This window comes from Populus alba, chromosome 4 (assembly GCF_005239225.2).
Source record: "Populus alba chromosome 4, ASM523922v2, whole genome shotgun sequence".
Lineage (NCBI taxonomy): Eukaryota > Viridiplantae > Streptophyta > Magnoliopsida > Malpighiales > Salicaceae > Populus > Populus alba.
Genome location: NC_133287.1, coordinates 10852341 through 10872918, shown reverse-complemented (window position 1 = coordinate 10872918; position 20578 = coordinate 10852341). Strand labels below are relative to the sequence as shown.

The 20578-nt window shown below is 31.5% G+C and overlaps 1 protein-coding gene across 1 annotated transcript; it reads left to right on the top strand.

The window, feature by feature from the left end:
* The first annotated feature begins 16097 nt into the window (after nucleotides 1–16097).
* Nucleotides 16098–18206, top strand: LOC118055170 (vesicle transport v-SNARE 13). The gene is made up of 6 exons (XM_035066987.2): nucleotides 16098–16204; nucleotides 16284–16402; nucleotides 16490–16548; nucleotides 16624–16812; nucleotides 17407–17577; nucleotides 17883–18206. The coding sequence occupies exons 2-6, from the start codon at nucleotides 16309–16311 to the stop codon at nucleotides 18030–18032; spliced, it is 663 nt and encodes a 220-aa protein (XP_034922878.1). The 5' UTR covers nucleotides 16098–16204; nucleotides 16284–16308; the 3' UTR covers nucleotides 18033–18206.
* Nucleotides 18207–20578: the final 2372 nt, after the last annotated feature.

Below are 20578 nucleotides of genomic sequence, written 5' to 3'. Positions count from 1 at the left end.
ATAACAGATTTTGCATTAACAATAATGATCCATAGATTGAGCACACATCAGAAAAAAAAAAATACAAAACACAAAGAAAAAAAATAAAACAAAGTGTGAGGGGGCACAAATGAATCCAATGATCCCCAAATATTTTCAGAAGTTTCTAATATTTCTGGCCAAATATCAAAATAGAAAAGGAATAAAAAATGGAAAAGGTTTTTTTACCAAACACACCCTTGGCCAAACAACTTGGGCTGGTTGCCAAAAGCCTAGCCAATAGTTCACTAAACTAGAAGCAGGCCGATTTATTTAATTATTTTTAAATTAAAAAAAACCACCATTCAAAAAAAGGAAAAACCAAAAATGTTTTTTTACCAACACACACCCATAAATGCAACATTCAAAACAACTTGGTTGTAAATCCATGAGTTTGGTCGATTATGCTTAAAGAAAATGACAAAAAAAAAGCCTAGACCCGACCCAGGGCTTTTGAGAGGTAAGGATTGTGAAACATGGGTGGCGGCTTCCTTTTTTTACTTGAACCGGTTCGGTTTGGTTTATTCGGTTTTAGCTTTTTAAAACCGAAACCGAACCGAACCGGCTTGTTTTTTAAATTTTCTAATCGTTTTGATCGGTTTTTTTATATTCGGTTTTTTCGGTTATTTTTTTTTCGCGGTTTAATCGGTTTTTTGGTTTTTTTGCTCACCCCTACTAGTAACTGGTTGGTTTTAACCTGCTAGCATGCATAGATCCATACATGTCTGCCATAGTGACTATGTAATTAAAATGCAGGAGAGGGAAAAATGAAAACTTACCTGCTGCTAGACTGTTGTTGCTAACGTCCTGAGCAAAGATTGATGAAGGCGCTTGTTGGTGGGAAAACTATGATTCTTCTTTCTGCTTTTGTTTTCCTCCCCTTTGTTCCTTCTTCTTGTTGCCTTTTGTGTTGTGTGTGTTTTTTTAGGTCTTTTTCTCTCTCGTTCTTTCTTTGTTTTTCTGCTTTTTTTTTTCTAGATTTTTTCCCTCCCCCATTCCTCTCGAGAGCTTTGTATTTATAGGGAACATCCCTAGTTCTCCCTCTGTGTACGGATTTTCTCTTGATAAGCATGGCTGGGAGCCTGGGATGGAGGTGTTGGTTTTTTGCTGGGACTTTGACACCTGAGGTTCGATCCTTATTTTCTTAGGGTAGTAATCTTCATGAAGATAAGATTTGCAATTTGTGTTTGGGTTGGACTAGGATGTCAGCATTCCACAATTTCTTTCCCTTCTTTTTAGACGAATTTGCAACGTTAGAAGAAGAAGGCGAAGAATTGTCAGACGTCATTTTGGTTTAGGATAACCCTTTTTAATTTGGTCCTTGAAAGTTTTGAAATTTTGCATTTAAGCCCTTGATTTTTTTAATTTTAAATTTAAGCCACTTTAAAATTAGATTAAAAAAACAAATGAATCAAAATTAAATTATAACAAAAAATGTGAAAAAAAATACTAGTTTATAAAAGTTATAGGTATGTGATGATAAAAAAAAACACAACTATAACGATCCAAAGCAATGCAAAGGGCTCAAAACTAGAAATAAAGATGAAACTAGCAAATAAAAGATAAGAAAACAAATCTAAAAGATAGAATTTAAGAGCGTGTTTTGGCAGTGTGGTAGCGGTTGCTTTTCAAATAGCTTTTCGTGCCGAAATACATGCAAATGATGTTTTTTTATTTTTTAAAATCATTTTTGACATCAGCACATCAAAACGATCCAAAAGTAAACCAAACTCAATTTTAGTAAAAAAAAAAAAAAAAATTAAAAGAGTTACAACGCAGAAACAAACACTTTAGTATTGTTTGAAATGGTTTATAATAGAACATGGGGCCATTAAAAAACAAAGTAATACTCTAGTTATTTTTTTTAAAAAAAAAGCAAGAGTAAAAAAAGAAAAGAAAAACAGGAACTTATATATTTTAAAGGTTTTTCATTTTTTTTCTTTGTTAGTTTTTCTCTCCTTTCTATATGAAAAAAAGAAAGAAAAATACAATATTTTTCTTTTATATACAAACAACAAGGTAAAACATTAAAATTATTGTATTTTTATAATTTTCATATTTAAGTAGTTATAAATTTATATAAAATAATTGTAACCTTGACATGTTTTTCTTAATTTTTTTCAAAAAATATTCCCCTATATTTTCAATAAATAAATACATATTTTAATTTTTCATAGAAAAAAATGGAAAAGAATATTTTTTTTCTTACCATAGATATTTATTTAGACAGAATGTGGTTGAAAATTATTTTTTTTTTTTTTAAAAAATAATTTTTATATATTTTTAGATTTTTTTAATATACTAATATTAAAAATAATTTTTAAAAAATAATAAAAATATTATTTTAATATATTTTTAAATAAAAATATTTTAAACCACAATCATTATTCTAATTTCAAATTATTGTTTTAATACCTCGAGCTGAAGAGAGGTGCTCATTGGCAGGCGAAAATCTAATTAAACTCACGATTAATCAAAAGAAAATCATAGGGAAAAGAAAAAAAGAAATCAAATTCCAATTTACCATATGATTTTCAATTTACCACGTAAATTTAGTACCTTCCTTTAAAATGCACCTGTAATAGACCAAGAATTGGGCCATATAGAGTTTACTTGTAAAGCCCTAATGACAACTCCAGCACCCTATAAATACCCCACATTCACTTAACATTAGTTCACATGAGTGGCGGCTGCGCTTAGAAACTGGTAAGTTCTTCTAACCTTTTCTCCTCCCCTTCCATCTTTTTGGCTCGATCGCATAGCACTGAAGGTTTAATTTGTTCAGATTTCATATTGCACATGTACTGAGGTCTGGGATCATTGAATTATATTGATTTTCTGACCTAAACCATAATGTGCAAATAATGAACACAAGGGACGCGCTTTGCAGCTTGAAGATTTTCATGTTTTTGCTGCCTGTAATGCCCTGACATTTTTGCAAGCAAACTCAAAACATTAGCTACTCACGAGGAGTCTGAGTTCTTGGGTTGTAGCTTAACTTCAGTTTTTGCAGTTACTTTGTTGCTAAAGATTTTAGATACCAGCTAGAAATATTAGGATAATAAAGTTTGATGCTTTGTGGCGAGTTTGGCCAAAAATAATTAAAAAAATACTGAGAAGAACCCGCATTCTTGTGGTTATTAATCTTTCTCAAGGGTGAGGACAATGTTGAGAGGAATTATTAGAACTTTGCCTGCTTTTATTTTATCCAAGTGGGAGAGTAATATCCCAGAATAATTGCTCAAATTGCTGGTCCGAACACTTTAATCTTTTGAATTAAGAGACTTTAATCAACTTTTATATTCGGAATATTTTTTAGCATCAAGAGTTGAATCCTAAATAGAATTGATCCTTTCGAACTCGTACAAAAATAAATTAGATCCTATTCCCTGTGATTTGTCAAGTAATAGTGAGGATTTGGTAGGTTTTTTTTTTTTTTTTTTGAGGTTTCTTTCTAGTACTGTTGGCAACGGGGTTTTCAGATGAGAAAGAGAACAGTGCTGTAAATCTTTAAGAAATAAGTACATATTTAAGAAATGACCCAAAATAGAGCCTAAAGTAGTGATAAATGATTCCATGGAAAATATGCCCAAATTCAATTTGATCCAAGCAGTTTCGGCTAGAATCCATTATTTCAGTTGAATTAGTACTTCGAAAAGCATCAATAAAAGCTCCAATTATGTGTACTTGCCACAACATTACGAGGAAATATGATGATAAGGAGCTCACATACTACTATAAAATTTAAGATTTTAGGGTGAAGAATCTTAAAATTAAAAGAACAAAATAATAATAATTTTTTAAAAAAACCAACATAGTTTCTTCTACTTTAAATACAAACCATAACTTTAAACAAACACGGTAAAACTTGAATGAATAAATTGATAGATATAACCACTCAATTTATTTTTATATAATAAAGAATTTTTTTAACTTGTACCGGGACCTTTTAATTAAATCAATTTTATATTTAAATATATATTAATTTTCTAATTTCTAACTTAGAAAAAAAATAAGTCATATAACTAGAATCCTCAGTCCCAATTTAGGTATATAAATAAAATGCCAAAATTATTTATAATAAAAGAATCTAAGAGAGGATAATTATTTATTTTGTAATGATTGTCTCTCTAAAGGTATTTATTATAAGACACAAATTGAGAAAGTGATAGAAAGGACACCCTATACTTTGTTTATAGTATCCATCATGTATGTTATATTATTTACAAAACTAGATGTATAAGCATAATGAGTAGATATTGTCGTAACTTATAAATCCCTAGTCTAAAATCAATAAAATTGGTTTAAATAGAGTAATTATAATTGTAATTTGATAAATTTAGGAGAAAAATTTTGTGAGTTGGGTTGAACATTCTCAGTAGATTAAGTTAAATTTCGAATCAGATAAAAATAATAAATTGATAACGTGAAATATTAACTTGAGATAAATCATGTGAATTTCCTGGTTAAGAAAAAAATTAATGATTTGAAAGAGGAAATTTTGGTGATGTTATTTATAAAATAGAAGGAATTTTTAAATAAATCAATCCATGACCCTTGCAAGAGAAGCATTAATTTTCGATATAAACCCTGAACATAATTGTGTTATCATGACTAAAAGTAGTAAAAAATCTAAGAAGAATTTTATGGTAATTATAAATAAGAATCTCTACCAAATTATTCTAAGACCCAAAATGATTTAAGTAAATCATATGACATGTGAAATTCAGATTTTTGATGTGAAATTACCAACTATCTAGTTTAATAATATTGAACATATCTTATAATTTGACTGTTGGATCATACTAAAATATCATGAGGGGTTTTCTGACATACCTTTTTTATCTTGGGTTAAAATTTAAAGACAATTAAAGTTTGAGAAGGTCCTGAAAATAAAGATACAGTGTCGAGTTAGTACAATAAACTAGAATCATGAGGGGATAAAGAAGGGTATAATAGTAATTGACCTAAAAAACCTAATATAACCACTATACCTACTACTGCTCACGCTAAACAGTAGCTAAGAAGAGAGAAAGAGGCTTCACTCTTTCCTCTCTTCAAAATCATTTGAGAAATCCTTTTAAAATTGTGAGATTAGTGCTTGCAAATATGTTTGTAAGTAGAGAAACACACTTATGCTAAAATTAAAAGGCTTGTTTGGAGGAGAGTAGCTTGAGAGACAAGTAAGGGGATGAAGATGAAGAATAATTGAAGAAAAAATTAGTAAGAACTCTTCAAATTGAGCTTGAAATTGTTGATAAAAATGTTCTTCTTTAGTTTTCCTATTTGATTTCATAGTTAGTAAAGAATAATTGAAAAAACTTCAATGTTATGATTCCCGGGTTCTTGAAAATATATAGGAAATGGGGTTTATTTTAAGAAATGTGTTAAAATTGCAATCAAAAGGCATAAACCAAAGAAATGATGGGAAAAATGGAAATATTTTAGGAGAAAACCTTACCAATAGGCCTTGTCAGATTTGAAAGAAAATGAGATGTGGAAGTTTGAGTTACAACTTGTAATAAGAAGTGTTTGAATAGGCTATAATAATAGAATAATGCATTAAAAATGAGTTTTGTTAAGTGAACAAAATAGATATATTCTTGTGCATAATCAAGAATGAATATTTGAAATGCTAGAATGAGAAATTATATGGATATAATGTTAAAATGAAAGATTAAATAGATTGTGAATAAGTTATGTGTATATTTGTGAATGAGATATAGGATATGCATTAAAATGAGAGAAACAATTTGGTAAAATACGACTTGTATAAAGCTGGCCATAAGAACATTTTGTAGGAAACTGATTAGTTGATAAAAATTATTATAGATTGTAGTAACTAATAGGGTGTAATTACTGTTTTGATAATGATAAAAGAACATTAGTTGTTAAGGTTTATTACATGTTTAATTATAAAAGGAGAAAGTGGAAAATGAAGAGTTTATTGTTTTGTTTTGTTGTGTTAATGATGCTAGATTATGTTAGATAATATTGTTTATGTATAAGAATAAGTTGGAAGTTGAAATGGGTTTTTAAAGGATGAAAATCCTTAATGTCCAAAATTTTAGTTGAAAAAGAGGGGCTACAATAATGGGTAGTATTATGATTAGTATTTTCCACTTAATATTATGGTCACTAAAAAACCTAATGATCTGCGAGAATTTGAGTAATAAGATTAATTGTGCAAGGAAAGACACATTATTCCTAGTACACTCTACCTATAATAAGTTGTATTATTGATTGATATTTTTTTTTTAAGTTTTGTTTCTATTCATTAATCCATCTAAGCTTAAAAAAAAGATTGTTTTCAATAAGAAGGTCCCTATCTTATTAAATTAAAACCTAACTATTCTAAAGTCTAAAATTTAATGATGCATATATATATATATATATATATATATAATACTTAGGGATACATTTTACAATGTAATTTTATACCTCAAATATTAAAGTATATAGTTAATTTCTAACATTTTATTTTTTTCAATTCATTTAATTTAATTCCAGGAATATGTATTATGTTGTAAAATTCTTACCTTGAATATTAATTAAACAATTTTTTTTTGTGATGTTTTTTGAAATTTTGGTTAAATCTTAATAAATAATCACGAATTTGTTGTGACACTTATTGATTGATTTTTGTGTTTTTCAAAGTATGATAAAATACATATTTTTGTATTTTGTATAAATAAAAACATATTTTTATAGTTTTTAAATAAGGAATTGTTGGATTTTTTTGTATTTTCTAAAAGTTTAAAGAAAATCATATATATTTAATACAAGGTCAGTATTATATAATGTAAGTTTACAGCTCAGAAATTAAATAAAAAGGTTGAAAAACATGCGAGGGTCACAAATAATTTTAAAATAGTCACTTAATTTTTTCAAAATTTTAAAAAATCATTTCGGTTTATTTAATAAAAAAAATTAATTCTAAAAAAATTATCTTAAGATAGTGTTTTTTTATAAATACATTTTAAAAATATATATTGACTAGTTAAACATGTCCTTAAAATCCTAAAGGTTCATCCTAGTTGCGAGAAAGGAGCTGTACCTAATCCAAAACCAGTACAGGCCTTGTTCAGGAACAAAAAATACGTAGCCCTATTTCTGAAGAAAACCCTAGCCTTAATGGAAAGCATGACAGGCCAAGAGAACAGTCAACCAATTTTTTTTTTTTTTTATATAAAACCTGACATGTATGTAATAAAAACCTCAGTGTCCTTCGTATTTTCCAATAACAAAGACATACTTCTCTCCGATAAAGATCAATCATAGGTAACATTATTAACTAAATCTTTGCGTTAAAGAAGAAGAAGAAGAAGAAATGGATGCAAGTTTAGTCCCTCGTAGATCAGTATAGTAGGCATGTATGTTTCTTCCACTCTTTTATGTTTCAAGATCAATAGGACCACAATTATCAGTGGTCATTAAACGCCAACGTAATGACTATTTTACTCCATTGTTTCCATACATATAAATTACATCAACACAAGTTATACATTTTTTCTAAAAGATGTTGTTGAGTTTTAAATAATTTTGAAAAAAAATTAAAAATTCCAAAAATAACACAAATATCTTAGAAATATATTTTTTAAATTTGTTTTGTTATTTTTCACTATTTTTGAATTAATAAAAAACTATTAATAAAATAAGGTTAAAAATCAAGTTATGACAATTATGGTCTAATCATTCTAGACCTTTCCTCAAACTCATTCACAACATTATCATTTAAAAACAACAATTCCATAATGCATAAATATAGAAGTAATTCAAACAACATTATCTTAACAATCTAATCATAAATATCACTAGCCCCATTAAAGTTGACTAGTCTAAACATTTAATCTTGGTCATCCAAACATGAATATCACTAGTCCTATCAAGGTCAACTAGTCTACACATTTAATTATGATAATCCAAACATGGATGCTACTAGCCTTATCAAATTACTTCTTTCTTGAATTCTGCCCCCTATGCTTTAGGCCTACCTCGATTGCCATTGACCCTTGATTGAGCAGGCCTTCCAAGTCTATTCACAATAACCAAATGTGTTATTGGCTTTGTGCTAACCACTCTTGTCTTGTCCTTGTATTTTTTTAATAGCTTTATAAGGACAGTCTCTCTTGAAATGTCCTATTTCACAGAAGTAGTGACACCCCTAACCAAAAAATTATCAGGCCCTCCATATATGCACCTCCTGCGTGCAAATATAACTCCACCTAGGGATACTGAACAATCCTCTAGGTGCCTCTGCTCACATCATACACAATAAGGATAATTGATAGTCTTTTGAACAACAAAGCCTCTTGTATAATTAACCCTTGGGTGTGTTTACCCTCTAGACAATCCTCTACCCGTTCATTGAGAGAATCCACATGAGGCTCCTCCCTGAATAAAACTCCCTTGTTTCTTTTTAAATTGGCTATATTATCCTTATTTGTCCTTCTTCTAGACATGAGGTCTACTTAAAAAGAATTCACCCTTATTCCTCTTATCGATATCTTCTAAGAAGTAATTTAAGTAATATTATCCTAACAATCTAATCATAGATACCGCTAACCCCATCAAGGTTACCTAGTCTAAACATTTAATCCTTGCCATCCAAACATGGATGCCACTAACCTCGTTAAGGTCAACTAGTCTAAGTAATTTAAGTAATATTATCCTAACAATCTAATCATAGATACCGCTAACCCCCATCAAGGTTACCTAGTCTAAACATTTAATCCTTGGCATCCAAACATGGATGCCACTAACATCGTTAAGGTCAACTAGTCTAAGTAATTTAAGTAATATTATCCTAACAATCTAATCATAGATACTGCTAACCCTCATCAAGGTTACCTAGTCTAAACATTTAATCCTTATCATCCAAACATGGATGCCACTAGCCTCGTCAAGGTCAACTAGTCTACAAACTTAATCCCAGTCATCTAAACATGGATGTCGATAGCTCCATCAAGATCGGCTAATCTAAACACTTAATCTTGGTCATCTAAACATGAATGTCACTAGACCCATCAATGTTAGCTAGTCTACACATTTAATCTCGATCATCCAAACATGTATGTCACTAGACTTCTCTGTTATCATCAAGGTTACCTAGTCTAAACATTTAATCCTTGGCATCCAAACATGGATGCCACTAACATTGTTAAGGTCAACTAGTCTAAGTAATTTAAGTAATATTATCCTAACAATCTAATCATAGATACCGCTAACCCCCATTAAGGTTACCTAGTCTAAACATTTAATCCTTGTCATCCAAACATGGATGCCACTAGCCTCGTCAAGGTCAACTAGTCTACAAACTTAATCTCAGTCATCTAAACATGGATGTCGATAGCTCCATCAAGATCGGCTAATCTAAACACTTAATCTTGGTCATCTAAACATGAATGTCACTAGACCCATTAATGTTAGCTAGTCTACACATTTAATCTCGATCATCCAAACATGTATGTCACTAGACTTCTCTGTTATTGTTATAATTTGAACTTGAAAACGGCCTTTTTAAATCTTAGACTCCATATGAAAGTTTTAGGCCTATGTCTTATCTTTTCATCCATATAAAACAGACCTAAATCTGAGATCTACAACTCTAGATATGACTTAATTACTGAACAATGTTCCAGTTTAGACTAAACCAACATCACTTTTCTTAGCCTCACCCTCTCTTTATCTTCACAATTTCAGTAGTTGAATTCATCAATCAATCCTTTAATTTATGTGATAGGCCTGCATTTAAGATAAACAATTATCATATACTAAGGTATTTTATAGTATCAGACTTGTTATTATAAAACATGCTTTAGTTAAGAAGTTATTGATACTTCAAGTGCAAAATGATGATATAAAACCTTGATAAAAATGCACTTTTAAGTACTAATCATAAATCAATCATAAAAACAACAATTTAACTAGCCAAGATTCATAACTCAAGATTCCTACCACATTAACATGCCCAATATTTCATATATCACAAAATCAATCAAATTGATCATTTGAGATGAGTTTGTTATCTTAGTTAGATGTTTAATTCAAGTGTTAAATGCAAGAATAACCCTAGTTTCCTTCACCCTTCTTTTTCTCCTTCAAAACTCTCCAAAACCCTTATTTTAATCTTTCTTAATTTCTAGCGTTAATATGTTTTTCTCTCTCAAAATCCTCTCTTTTTCACTCCTAACCATCATTTCTCTAACCCCTCAATGTAACAGCCCGACCAACTAAAGGATGTTAAAATAAGAAATTTTACAATAGTTCTACACATTTCCATCGAATATAAGCCTTTATTAACAATTGTATAAGATTTTAGTAAATTTTTCTCTATAACTAGACATACCAAGTTATCAACTACTTCTTCCATATCACAAGTCATTATCATAAATATGGTCTAATTGTCCTGGACCTTATTTCATATCATTACAACTAAGAATAGACCACACCTATTCTTTTAACCCTCATTTTATCATACACCATTCAATAATTACATCATATTCATTCCATAATAGTTTAATTATAACTAAAAGTTGAAAGAGTAATAAATTATATTCCTTTCCTTACATGCATTCATTCTCTCCCTTGTGCCTCCCATATTTTATCCCACAAGACTGGTTGTTGCCTTAAACTAGCCAACAATGAACCCTTTTCCCCTATATCCAATTGAGCTTGCAGTTTCCCCAACTCCAAGAGGTTTATATGATCTCGTATTATTAGTTCATCAACCATTTCCTTACATTTTCTACTCAAGAAATTTGCTACAACATTTGTTTCCCCTCTAGTGATAATCGATTATACAATCATAATCCTTGATTAGTTATTCCTATCTTTTTTGACGCATGTTCAACTCCTTCTACGCCATCAAGTATTTAAGGCTTTTATGATTTGTAAGTATTCACACTTGATTAGTGATGGGGTATTTTTACTTCTCTTTATTCTATTCCTTTCCTTACATACATATACTACAAACCCTTTTAACCCTTTTAAAAAAGCTAACATTAGAGCTGATGTCAACCTTCTTTTAAGTTTTTAAAAACTTTCTTCGCACTCCCCTTTCCATTTGAATTTGACTCCCTTACGGGTCAACTGGGTCATTGGATAGGTTGTCCTTGAAAACCCTTTAATGAATCTTTGATAATACCCTACCAACCCCAAAAAGCTTTGAATCTTTGTCACATTTGTGGGTTGTTTCCTTTTCAACATAGCTTCCACATTTTAGGGTCCATATAAATCCTTTTCGTAGATATAACATGGCCTAAAATCACAACTTCAGCTCATATTTGCTTAACTTTACACATAACTGATTTCTCCTCAACGTTTGTCATACTACCTTTAAATGTTGTTCATACTCTTCTCATGAATGGGAATAAATTAGGATGTAATTGATAAATACTATCATAAACTTATCCAGATACGACTAGAAAACATGGTTCATTAAATCTATAAAATCATTGGGGTGTTTGTCAATACAAACGACATTACAAATAACTTGTAATGCCCATATCAAGTCTTAAAAGTTGTTTTTTTGGATGTCTTGCTCTTTAATTATTAACTTTTAGTGTCCAAACCTCAAATCAATCTTCAAAAACACTTGCCCCCTATTGATCTGATCAAATAAATCATCATTCCTAGGTGACATATACTTGTTCTTGACTGTTATTTTATTCAATTGCTAATAATCTATATATAACCGGAAAGTCCAATCCATCTTCTTCATGAACAATACAGGAGCTCCCAAAGATGAGTTGCTGGGTTGAATAAATCCTTTTCCCAATAACTCTTATAGTTGAGCCTTTAGTTTCACTAATTCAATAAAGGCTATCCTATAAGGAGCTTGTGAGACTATGGTCATAATCGACAAAACTTCTATTGACACCTCAATTTTCCGCTCTAGAGGTAATCTTGGCAAGTCTTTTAGAAACACTTTTGAAAATTCTCGTGCTATTAGAATCTCCGACAAGCTCACTTATTTCTTCTCTATATCTATTACATAAACAAGGTAAACTCACCTTTTTCCAATCAAGTATCCCAAGAGATACCACTTTAGTGTGACAATCTATATTAGAATGATATGTGCTAAGCCAATTCATCCCAAGGATCACATTAAAATCATGTACCTCTAATGGAATTAAGTTTACCCTTAATTTATACTTTCCCATGTTGGAGTACAAATTATTAAGCCCTTATTTAATCTACCAATATGTATTTGCAATTTATTTACAAATTTATATGCTACAAATGAATGCATAACCCATGGGTCTATCAACACATAAACCCTCATAAGCATTTATTAAAGCTATAACTACCACTACCTTGGATAAAGCTTTAGCCACCTGCTGATTTAAATGATACACCTTACCTAGAGCCCTATCTCCTCGACTTCGACCCCGTGCTTTACTTACACTCACACCAGATTAAGTTAGCTATATTTGCTCTTTGGCTGGCCCATCCACGGTGACTAAGTGCTACTAGCTTTGAGTTTGTGCTTGGTTAGGGAAATTCCTTTTAAAGTGCTTATATTCCCTGCATAAATGACACCTATCCTCTAAATACTAACAATCCTTCCATTTATATCCTTCTTACTGACAAATGAAACATCTCTCGGACATCACTTTGCAATCTCCTAGGTGAAAATGGTTGCAAATCTCACATCATGGAAAGGAAAAAGCTTTCCGACTTGTAATTCCCAATGAATTGCTACCCCAAGTCGGCCTAAATCTACTGCCACTAATCCTATGTTCATTCCTATTTGATTGAGCATATCTATTTGAAGATCCTACAATGAAAGGCTATCTCCTCTCCTATAACTCTGAATCTAGGGCTTTTCATTGCCTCCTTTAGGAAAGAGAAGTCTACCTGAACCAAACATAAGTTCATTTCTTTTCATATTCTTTACCCCATCTTTTCTTACAGTGTGGGGCTACTCCTTATTCAACACTACCTTTAGGGTTTGAGCAACCTCTACCAATTCTTTTGTGGTGTGAGGTTGGAAAGTCACCAATCCCTTTCTCAACTCCCGTCAAAGGCCATTCTAAAATCTCTCAATTTGGTGTTGTTTTGTAGATAATAATACACTGGAAAGGTGGAAAGGTATTCAAAATGCCTTTAGTATTGCCCCACAATCATAGTTGTTTTAACCTATAGAACTCTTGTTTCTTTTTTCTTTAATGTTGTCGGGAATAATATATGACTTTAAAATCCCTGTAAAAATCAACCCAAACAAGTGCTTCCCCCACCCTAAAGGTCTTCACTACGGTCTACGAAGTTCGAGAACTGTCAGCCAATAATTATGCCATGCAATTTACTCTCACCTTTTCAAGCACTAGAATTTAGGGAAATGACTCTTCTATCTTTTGAAGCCACAGACTTGCAAATTTTGCGTCTTTATCCCTAAAAAAGACAAATAACTTATATCCTTCATAATCTTTTTGCAGTGGACCAAGGTATAGTAGTCTCCCTACTAGTCGAACCTGTAGTTCCTGTTATACTCGATAGAATCACTCTAACAATTTGCTCAAAATAGATGAGGTCTAATAATACAGGTGGTGCCTCTAGTGGTGCCACAAGTGGAGGTCCCTCTGGCTAAGCTGTCATAAAAGGTGTCTCTTATTATGACATCTCTAATATAAAGGATGAAGAAGCACCCCTTAAGATAAATGGCTCTCTCTATGCCACTTGGGCTTGGCTCTTCGGTGAATGAGATGTAGTGTCATCCATTGAGTCAGCCTCATGATCCTTAACCTCATCACTAGAATTTGTATGTTCTTGTCCTGAAGATGGCCCAACCATCGTCCCTCGACATATATATACCATCCTGGAATCAACATTTAGCTTTCCTTCAATAATTCATATATTCATCATCTTTATACTATTATATTTTATCATGATATCATTCCTAGAACCCTAGCCAGGCTTTGATACGAATATGTAATAGCCCCAGTAACTAGAGGATGTTAAAACATGAAATTTCACAATAGTTGTACACATTTCCATCGAATGCGAGCCTATATATATATAACGCTTACTTACACACGTAGTCATGTTTCTAAATTTATTAACAATTCTACTGAAATTTTGGCAAAGTTTCCTTTATACCTAGACATACCAAGCTATTGAATACTTCCATATCATAAGTTATTATCTTAAATATGGTCCATTTTTCTTGGACCTTATTTCATATTATTACAACTAAGAATAGACCACACTTATTCTTTTAACCCTTATTTTATCATATACCATTCAATAATTACATCATGTTCATCCCACACTAATTTAATTATAAATAAAAGCTAAAAAGAGTAATAAACTCAAATCTTATGCATCCATATTTTGATTTATAAAAAAGCACAATCTAACCACATGTTTTAAACTTTTCTTCCACTATATATATATATATATATATATATATATATCTTATTTATTCTCTATTTAATCCATTTGCTAGCTTGTGTATGTGTGTGTATAGAGAGAGAGAGAGAGAGAGAGATGCCTTGTATAGGTCCTTCAATTCACCCTCCATATCAAACCATCTCAAAGTACACAATCTACCTAGCCCATCTTTGATGATTTATCCAATCAACAATAAAGATATGTCTTCCTCGTCTATTGATGTGGGAAATATTCATACGAGCAGTTAAAAACTTTCAAAAATGCAAAAACTCTTGCAATCCATAAACACATCTATACATTATTCTTTGACCTTCCCTGTATCAACATGCTTTTATAGATAGGACACGATGATGACCTCACATGAATCAAGGTAAAAATAAGATAAATGACAAGATTGCTAACCGTTCGAATACCTTGTTAGTTTGCCAATAAGACCCCTAGGTCTGGATGAATATTTTAAGCATTTGAAATAGTCATTTTCAAGACTCAAAGGATGAGAGAAACAAATACATTCAGTACCCCTAAAGAGCTAATAACCTCCCACCAAAGCTTATTTACATGGATTAATCTCTATATCATATGAACAATAAGTTTATGATATGCATAGATGATTAAGTCTTATTTAGTGGAAGAACCAAAGAGACCAATAAATGTATACATCTCGAGCAGAAATAGGTATGTCCAGCCAAAACTTGGATTGCTTAACTTACCTTCTATGAACCATAAATACATATAATATGTTCATTAAATGAAAACATGCGCTAAAAATTACCTTTGCCTAAGAGACAATGACAATGACAATGACGTCAAAATATTGGCCTAATAGTATCATATCCACATCCACATCAAATACACATATCCCCTTATCAATCATTGGTATAATTTGGTGGCATGAAAATAGACAATTCTACCCCTCTTAACATCCAATAAGACAAGACATGCAATACATAAAAAAGTCCAAGACTTAAGTTTTAGGGTGTGTTTGCTTTTATAGTTGAGATTGAGTTTTATGCATAATTGGATAGTACTCAACCTCAACTTCAACAACAACCACTAAACACAAACATACTCTCGGAAGCAAATACTCTCTATTCTTGTACCTCACACCATCAAATAATCTTCCAACCCACTAAAGTGGCTTGTTTTATATGTTTTTTAACCATCTCAACCCTTGAGAGGCACCTAATGGTATCCATTTAGTTGTGAAAAAAGCTACATCCTTATTAAAGTTTTTAAATTCATTAATTTAAAGGCCTTTTTAGTCTCATTATTTACTTTTTAAAAATATAAAATGTATATGTTCTACCATCGCCACCATATATATATATATATATAATTTAATAGAGATAACTTTCTCCTTTAAGTTTAAAATAAAATGAAGATATTTTAATTTAATTTCTAAATTTTAATCTAAATAAATATATGCATATTCATTTTTTATTAGATAGATAAATATATATGTTTTAAAACAAATAATTAGACTCAGCTCGAGAAAAAAAATGCAAACACCTAAAAATAAATTAAAAAATAATCCTACAAAATTTAATTTAGTAGTAAAATAATATTACCTGATATTCCTCGCTTGGACGGAAGCAAGTACATTAATCTCACCCATAAGAGCACATAACACATACAATAAAGAGAACACAGCAAACATAACACAATCAAACCGACACGTGACCCTGTTGTCCCACGCAAAACGTGCATTGTCGGTTTGAAAAAAAACCGTCGCCGCCGATTCGAGAAGACCAGGTTAGCCGGATCCGGCAACTCTCTCCTCTGATCATACCAGGTAATTGAAATTCCGATCGTGATTCATTGGTAGATTTATTGATGGAATTGAGGATCCGATTTCGTTTGGGTTTTGATAGATAGAGAGGTTAAAAATTGGAAAAGATGAGCGGCATATTTGACGGATACGAGCGTCAATACTGCGAACTCTCTTCTAATTTATCCAGAAAATGCACCGCTGCACTTTCTCTTGATGGAGGTACCTAATCTCAATTATATATTTTCATTTTTGTTAATTTTGATTATTTTTTATGCATTTGTTTTTTTTTTTTTTAATTTTTTCCAGAGAAAAAGAAGCAAAAGATTTCCGAAGTAAAAGCTGGACTAGAGGATGCTGAAGCTTTGGTACCTAAAAAAATATCCTAATTCTTTCATTGTATTGTCCTCAGAATTTTGTTTTTATTTATTCTGATTTTTTAGATTCGGAAAATGGATCTGGAAGCGAGAAATTTGCAGCCAAATGTCAAGGCTGTTCTTCTGGCTAAATTGAGGGAGTACAAGTCAGATTTGAACAATCTCAAAACTGAGGTTAAAAGAATTGGTTCTGGTAATCTTAATGCAGCTGCTCGCGATGAGCTCTTGGAAGCTGGAATGACTGATGCCTTGATGGTATGTCACTCTCCATATGTTACTCACAAAATTATCGTGCGCTTCATTGTTTGTTCGGTTGGCTGGTTTTTCCTTGCTGATTAAATTTTCTTGTATTGAAGAAGAATTGGTGATGATTCTCGTAAGTTGAGACATCCCTAGAAAATCTCTGTTTAGCAGTTTAACTTTTTTCGTCAATGTGGCTTACTGTGTAATATTTTTTGTGTTCGTATTTTGTTGCTTGAAATGCAGAAAGGATATATATTGCGCCTTGGTTTTCACTTTGATTTCCCCTTTTGTTATGTTAGATTCATGCAGGAATAATATTTTCATATATGTTGTCTGGAGTATTAGTATGATATAGATGGGCTGTCTTCCATTGTGATGCGTGCCTCGCTTCTGCAACCAGACACCACAATAATCTATATATTGGTGCAGTGTCAAACCTCAAAAGTGATCTTGCTGTTGCTTGTTAGAAATGGCGATTTAGGTGTCTATTGTGAGGAATGAATAACATGTGAACTAGAATTTACATGCTTTGTGTTCTGAGTATCATCATTTTCCTTTGAAAGTGCTGAGAATATTTGACAATTATGGTTTGTGCAACTGGAATAGGCCTCAGGAGATCAAAGATCAAGATTGATGATGGCGACAGAAAGACTAAATCATTCCAGTGACAGAATTAAGGATAGTAGAAGAACTATGCTTGAAACAGAAGAACTTGGTGTTTCAATTCTTCAAGATTTGCATCAACAGCGACAGTCTCTCTTACATGCACATAACACGGTATTCCTGCATTGAATTTATTGATTTTATTTACATCAAACCTTCATTACCAATCATTGTTTACTTTCATCCAAGTTTCAGTATGTTTTCTTCTCTATTTAAGAGTGATATTTGAATTTGCTATATAGTTATAGTCTTACTGATCCTGATGCATTAGCTAGGGTCGCACACTGCAGTTTCCTTCTAATTCTTTCTGGTTTAAACCTGTATTATACTGAACAAAGTTATGCTTGGTTGACCTTGACTATATTTCACTCAGTTTGGGAATGGAACTACTTATTTTATGGTTCTTCCTGTATTGTCAGCTTCATGGAGTGGATGACAACATCGGTAAGAGCAAGAGAGTATTGACTGCCATTTCGAGGAGGATGAACAGGAACAAGTGGATGATCAGTGCCGTCATTGCTGTCCTTGTTGTTGCCATCATCTTAATCCTGTACTTCAAACTCAAATAGGCAAGATATCCCTTGTTCCAGTGTTTTTCCAAGACATAACTTGAATTTTTTTTCCTTTTGACTTCGATTATGTATGAGTTTGCCATCAATTGCTGATGTGAGTGAAGAATTTGATTTATATATAGTCTTTGTACTTTTTATCCATTTTAATTATATGGATTGAACTTTGGTGAACTTCTACTCGCATGGTATCTTTTCCCCATTATAACGTTCCTTACGGACACGATATTAATTCAGGAATTTACCAAACGTAGCACCCCAAAGCAAACAGTCATTTGAGAGTGTAGTTGAAATGAGTCTAGTCTGCTAAATCGCGGCTGCAAACTGATGTTGCATTCTGCGTTCTGGTTCTTGTATTGGTTGGCCCAAAAATTGTAGCCATTGTTGGGTCCAAGTTTAGAGTCGTTGCCTTATTGTCAAGAATTATATGTTACATGACTCAATGATATGAAAACTGATGTGAAATTGGAGGGTAAAAACCCTAAAATCTATAGTTAAATTGAAAGTTAAAAACAACCTAACCAGTGATTAGCTAAGCCAAATAAACTTTAAAATCAAATTCAAAAACACAAAGAAACTATAAAGCTGAAATCAAGAACACTGCAGCAGGGACTCAAACTCAAGATTTCAAACTCGTAACGTTCCAATTTAAGCAATACTATTGTTTAAACTTCTTTCATGCATACACATATATTATGTTTTTCTTTTGCCCATACAATCACTCATATTTCTTAAACAACATAAAGGAACCAAAGAAATCTAAGAAAAGACTTTGAGAAATCGAGCCACAACAAAATAGCAGACAAAGCAGTCTCACCATTTTGGGAAACTTACTTAAATTGATTTAGCTGTTTCTTAAAATTGCTAGCTCATTTTTGGTTCACATTTCTGTCAGCAATTTCAGACACCAATAACTAACAAAAGAAGAATATTAAAGCCAATCCCAATCCCAATGGTCAAGTGATAGTTCATAATAATAATACGCATAACATATTTAAATATAAACTTCATCTAATGGTTACATTACCAAAAAAATGGTATTTAACCGAATTGACCTTAACAATTGCAAACCTACTTTTTAGAGAAAACAATATTTGTTTGGAGTGATTGTTTTTTATCACCACCGTCTGACTTTAGATAACATTAGGATGAAAAACTTATCCAAATTACATCCTAATTTAACTGTTGATGGAGGAGAAAACATCTGGTTACTACGACTTTGCAGAAGAGTGTTTTCTCCATAAATTATCCATCAGCCATATTTCTCAAATGGAGCCTGACATTGAAATCCCTCTAATTAACCAATTTGTAAAAGCTTGTTTTCTCCAGAAATTATTCACCAGCTATATTTTTGTTAATGTTGTTAGAGTTGAGATTATCGTGCTGGACCGGGAAGAAGAAGTTACTAATGTAAAGTTTAGAGTAGGGGAAGATGGAGAGTTTTTATATGAGCTCTTTTTTTTGTTGGATTGGTAGTGATAGAGAAATATTTTTTGTGTGGGGTCTTTTCTGTTATTTTTTATTCTCCTTTTTTTTTTTTGGCTAATACTCTCCTTAAATTTCTCTCACCTTTTGTGTGGTACAACCACTTATTTGTAGGAAAAAAAAATATTTCATTTCCTATTAATTGCTTAGTCCCCAAGCAAAAATAAAAACTTTGATCCCTCATTTTTGTTTTTGCAGTTTGGTCACCTTGTTCAAATAGTTTTTGGCTTTTTAAAAAAAGTTAGGAAAAAAAAGATAAAAAATTGGGCTATGACATTACTCATGGACAACCTTAAGTTTGATGACCATTCCATATTTTCTTCAATTTTTAATCCATTTCCACTTAATCTAACTTCTATTCCACAGTTTCATAATTTCAGAAGTCAATTCAGTATTTTTTCTCCTTTAACTTCAATAACTCATAACTCATGTTACCTTCACAACCTTATAACATCCATAACATTTTCAAACTAAATACTTATTCTAAATCATGTATCTCATGCATCTACATAAAAATAACAAACAATTTCACACAACTTTAGCTTAGTTCTTTCCTTTTCCAAATCCCCTCTCATGGTCGGCCCTAGATTTAGGGTTATCCATGACTCCCCTTTAATTTATCTTGATTATCTTACTTTATCTAGTACTTTATTCCTTGTTGATTGAAGCATTTATTATCAAAACACCCATTTTCCCAAAATTACTCAAAACCATAACATTAATAAATTAGGGATTTCTTCCCCTACACATGGAAAGACAAATTAACAAGAAATTAGGCTTCTAGAACACTTTACCCAATGATTTGGAACAGAAGTAAGGAATTCCTTGCAACTTTCTTCTCATTTCCTCCTTTCCTTTTCAAATTTTCTTGTTTCTCTCTTTATAAATTTGATCTCTTGAGTTCCCTACCTTTTAAGCAATTTGTGTGTGATTTCCCTCATAATTTTTAATTCAATTTACTCCCACAACCAATTCTGACCATTAATTTCTAAGAAAGAAGAAGAATATGAAGTAGAAATGAGCTCTCTCTCTCTCTCTCAATAATAATAATGTTGTTGGCC